Source organism: Agelaius tricolor, unplaced genomic scaffold, assembly GCF_023055355.1.
Source record: "Agelaius tricolor isolate 1412-34295 unplaced genomic scaffold, bAgeTri1.0.p SCAF_31, whole genome shotgun sequence".
NCBI classification, from domain to species: domain Eukaryota; kingdom Metazoa; phylum Chordata; class Aves; order Passeriformes; family Icteridae; genus Agelaius; species Agelaius tricolor.
Window position 1 is genome coordinate 4,778,283 of NW_027269291.1, and position 4,474 is coordinate 4,782,756.

Consider the following 4,474-nt stretch of genomic DNA (forward strand, 5'->3'; position numbering starts at 1 on the left):
AGGACCCAGGGCCCACCCCAGCCAAACCCCTAATCCCAGAGAAAATGTGAGCTATTTCCTCCCGGGGGGGGGGACACAGGAGAGGCCCCCCCTCCCTCTGCACACTGAAAATTCCTCATTTTTTGGGTTAAAAATCTCTTTTTTCCCCCTTTCAAAGTGCTTTGTTCCAGCTGGAGGGAGGCACTGGCTCATCCCCACGGGGCGGTGGAAGTGGGGGGGCCCAGCAGAATCCATGGGAACCCCCACAATTTAATTATTGGGTTTTTTTTGGGGGGAAAAATAAAAGCCCTCGGGAATAATCTGGCATTTTTTGGACTCGTTTGTATTTGTGAAGGATTGTTCAAAAAAGGGATTTGGGAGGAAAAGTCATCAGCCAAGTAGGGGGGCCCAGGGAGAGCCCCCGGGGGCGGCAGCCCCAGCTCAGGGTCTCGTGGGAGCAAAGGGGTGGGGAAGAAAAAATCCACTTTCTTGGGGAGTTTTGAAAGGAGAGTGAGAAAAATGGGCTTGGTTTGGGGGTTTTTTGCCTTTTTTCACCCTTTTTTCCAGGGGCCAGCGGAGCAGGGCTGGAGGGAGCCGGGACAGAGCGGGAAGGGGGGAGCAGGGAGCCGAGGGTCCTCTCCCAGGCTTGGCAGTGTTTTTCCCCTTTTTCTCCTCTTTTTTCTCCATTTTCCCACCTCTTTCTCTATTTTCTGATCCTTTTTCTCTCCTTGTTTTTTTAATCCTTTTCTCTTTTCCCCTCTTTTTTTATCTTTTTCTCTTTTCTCTCCTTCTTCTGTTTTTTCTCCCTTTCTTTTTCTCCTTTTTCTTCCCTTTTCTCCTGTTTTCTGCTCTTTTCTGTTTTTCTCCCTTTTCTCCTGTTTTCCTCCCCTCTCTCCCACCTTTTTCCTCCCTTTCCTCTCATTTTCCCCTTTTTCCTCACTTTTCTCATTTTTTCACCCCTTGCTGCTCATTTTTCCCTCGTCTCCTCCTTTTTTCCTTCCTTTCCTTTTTCATTTCCTTTCCCCTTTTTTTCCTCCCTTTTCCACTGTTTTTTTCCCTTTTCATCCTTTTTCCTCCCCTCTTCTCCTTCCTTTTTCTCCTCTTTCTCCCTCCCTCTCCTCCTATTTCCTCCCTCTCTTTTTCCACATTTTTAAATACAAATATATACTTAAATTTACAAATGCTATTTACAGGTTTAATTACAAAAAAAAAAAAAAAATTCAAAGAGAAAGAGAGACACCCCTTAGACGTTAATAAATCTAAAAATAAAAAATATATAATAACTCCTCCCCCCCCACCCCCAAAAAAAAATATTTCAGGCCAAAGGGCGGCGGGGCCAGGGGGGTCACACCGTGGTCTCGCCCTGCTTGCTGTTGGTGAGCCGAGTGTAGAACTTCCTCCAGGAGTGCAGGGTTTTGCCAGACCATATCCAGAACCCGGAGGTGATGCCCACGATCAGAGTCATGAGATACTTGATCATGTAGACGGTGAAGTCGGGGGTCATGCGGGGGGTGAAGTGCAGCGGGCAGGGGATGGCCAAGCTCTTGCAGTTCTGGCTGATCCAGCTGCGCTCCCAGTGCTCGCGGAAGGCCTGCTCGTAGAAGTAGCAGGCGATGACGATGGTGGCCGGGACGGTGTAGAGCACGCTGAAGACCCCGATGCGAACCATGAGCCGCTCCAGCTTCTCGGTCTTGGTGCCGCCGTGCTTCATGATGGTGCGGATGCGGAAGAGGGAGACGAAGCCGGCCAGGAGGAAGGAGGTGCCGATGAAGAGGTAGACGAAGAGCGGGGCCAGCACGAAGCCTCGCAGAGGGTCGATGTTGTTGAGGCCCACGAAGCAGACGCCGCTCAGCAGGTCCCCGTCGATCTGCCCCATGGCCAGGATGGTGATGGTCTTGACTGCCGGCACTGCCCAGGCGGCCAAGTGGAAGTACTGGGAGTTGGCCTCGATGGCCTCGTGGCCCCACTTCATGCCAGCGGCCAGGAACCAGGTGAGGGAGAGGATGACCCACCAGATGGAGCTGGCCATGCTGAAGAAGTAGAGCATCATGAAGAGGATGGTGCAGCCCTCCTTCTTGGTGCCCTGCACCACGGTGCGGTAGCCGTCCTCCTGGAAGCGCTCGTTGCAGACCACCCTCTCCTCCAGCACGAAGCCGGCGATGTAGGCCACCGACACCATGGTGTAGCAGCCCGAGAGGAAGATGATGGGTCGCTCGGGGTAGCGGAAGCGCTGCATGTCCACCAGGTAGGTGGTGACGGTGAAGAAGGTGGAGGCACAGCACAGGACGGACCAGATGAGGATCCAGATGCGGGCGAAGCGGATCTCATCCTCGTTGAAGAACATGTGGCCGTCGGGCCGGGTGGGCTCGCAGGGCGCCGCGCAGTCCTTCTCCCCCAGGAACTTGTAGTTGAGGTAGCTGGGCACCTTCAGCGCCCGCGGGCAGTGGAAGGGGTGATCCAGGGTGGCGTAGCGAGGGGCGCCGGGGGTGCCCTGGCCAGCCAGCGGCGTGGCGCTCGTCAGCAGGGCCGGGGAGCCGCCGTCCTCTGAGTGGTTCTGCCCCACACAGATCTGCTCGGCACCGTGCCGGGGGAAGTTCTCACATCGCAACCGCTCCGGCCACTGGAAGCCGAATTTGTTCATGAGGGCCTCGCAGCCCTGGCGCGCCCGCTCGCAGATGGAGCGGCACGGAGGGATGGCCTGCTCCAGCACCGTGCACACCGGCGCGTACATGGAGCACAGGAAGAACTTCAGCTCCAGCGAGCACTGCACCTTCACCAGCGGGTAGAACTGATGGACCTCCAGCCCCGCGTCCTCCTGGTTGGTGTGACCCAGCAGGTTGGGCATGATGGTCTGGTTGTAGGCGATGTCGGTGCAGAGCGGGATGGAGATGGGCTGGCAGAAGCCGTGGTCGGGGATGGAGATGCCCTTCTCGCCGTGCAGCTGGGCCCGGCTCGGCGCCGGCACGCTCAGCCCCGCCAGCAGCCAGGCCAGGGCGGGCAGCACGCCGGGGGGGCCCATGGTGCCCCGAGCCGTGCGCCCTGATTTACCGTGCCCGGTGCCCTGCCGGACGGCCAATCCTCCCGTCCGGGGCTGCCGTGCCCGGTGCTGCCTGGACGACTCCCGGTGACTGGATACGCTCTGGTCCCGCCTGGATGACTTCGGCTGGCCTGATCTGCCGTGCCCGATGCTGACTCGACGGCTCCCGAGGATCAGCTCCTCCGTGGCCGGTGCTGGCTGGACGATCCCCGGTGACGGGATACTCTCAGCTCCCGCCTGGTCGGCTCCCGGCGCCCGAATCCCCCGCACCCGGCGTTGCCCGGACGGCTCCCGCTGCCCGCTGTCTGCCTACCCCGTGCCCGGCGGGACGGCTCCCGGTGTTTCGATCTCTTGTGCCTGGCGGGACGGCTCCCGGTGCTCGGACGTGGCGCTCCCGGTGCTCCGCGGCGCTGCTCCCGCTGCCCGAACTTGGCGCTCCTGCTGCTCCCGGAGCCGCGGGCGGGCGGTGGTGCCGGGAGGGTGGCGGGAGGGGGGTCCCGGGGGGTGCCGGGGGGGTGCCGGGGTCCCGGGGCGCGGGGAACGGAGCGGCCGCACCGGACGCTCCCGCCGCCTTTGTGCGGGGCAGCGCCGCGTCCCCGCCGGGCGGGGCCAGCGCCCCCCGCCCCGCCCGCTCCGCCAATCACATTCAAACGGCGCGGCCGCCACGCCCACTCCCACCCGGACCACGCCCACCAGGCCCCGCCCCCGCCCCGGGGGTCACCGCCCCCCCCCCCCCCAAAGTTTTTCCGAGCGGTGCGAACCCCCCCGAACTCCCCCGCGGGCGGGGTCGGGCCGGGGCCGCGGGGAGCGGCCCTGCCGTGTGCCCCGTGTGCCCGAACGGCATTGTGGCTTCTGCCGCCCGTGTCCCGTGTGCTCCGTGTCCCCTGTGCCCCGTGTGCCCGAACGGCATTGTGGCTTCTGCCGCCCGTGTCCCGTGTGCTCCGTGTCCCCTGTGCCCCGTGTGCCCGAACGGCATTGTGGCTTCTGCCGCCCGTGTCCCGTGTGCTCCGTGTCCCCTGTGCCCCGTGTGCCTGAACGGCATTGTGGCTTCTGCCGCTCGTGTCCCCTGTGCCCCCAGTGCCCCCAGTGTCCCCTGTGCCCCGTGTGCCCGCACCGCATTGTGGCCTCTACCACCCGTGTCCCCTGTGCCCCCTGTGCCCCGTGTGCCCCGTGTGCCCCCATGTCCCCTGTGCTCCGTGTTTCCTGTGCCCCTCGTGTCCCATGTCCCCTGTGCCCCCGTGTCCCATGTTTCCTGTGCCCTGTGCCTCCAGTGTCCCCTTGGTCCCACTCTGTGTGCCCTGCTGTCCTGTGCCCCACCCCGTGTCCCCTTGTCCCTGTTCTGTGTGCCCTGCTGTCCCTTGTCCCCCCCGTGTCCCCTTGGTCCCCACTCTGTGTGCCCTGCGGTCCCTTGTCCCCCCGTGTCCCCTTCTTCTCCGCCGTCTCCTGACAACCACCGTG

At 62.0% G+C, this 4,474-nt stretch overlaps 1 protein-coding gene across 1 annotated transcript; it reads right to left on the bottom strand.

Moving 5' to 3' along the window:
• Nucleotides 1-685: 685 nt before the first annotated feature.
• FZD2 (frizzled class receptor 2) lies at nucleotides 686-3,617 on the bottom strand. The gene has a single exon (XM_071450851.1). It carries the CDS (start codon nucleotides 2,996-2,998, stop codon nucleotides 1,325-1,327), a length of 1,674 nt encoding a protein of 557 aa, XP_071306952.1. The 5' UTR covers nucleotides 2,999-3,617; the 3' UTR covers nucleotides 686-1,324.
• Nucleotides 3,618-4,474: the final 857 nt, after the last annotated feature.

Bases quoted from the DNA above. Each gene is read 5' to 3' on its own strand.
- FZD2 (XM_071450851.1), bottom strand. From the start codon at position 2,998: ATGGGCCCCCCCGGCGTGCTGCCCGCCCTGGCCTGGCTGCTGGCGGGG.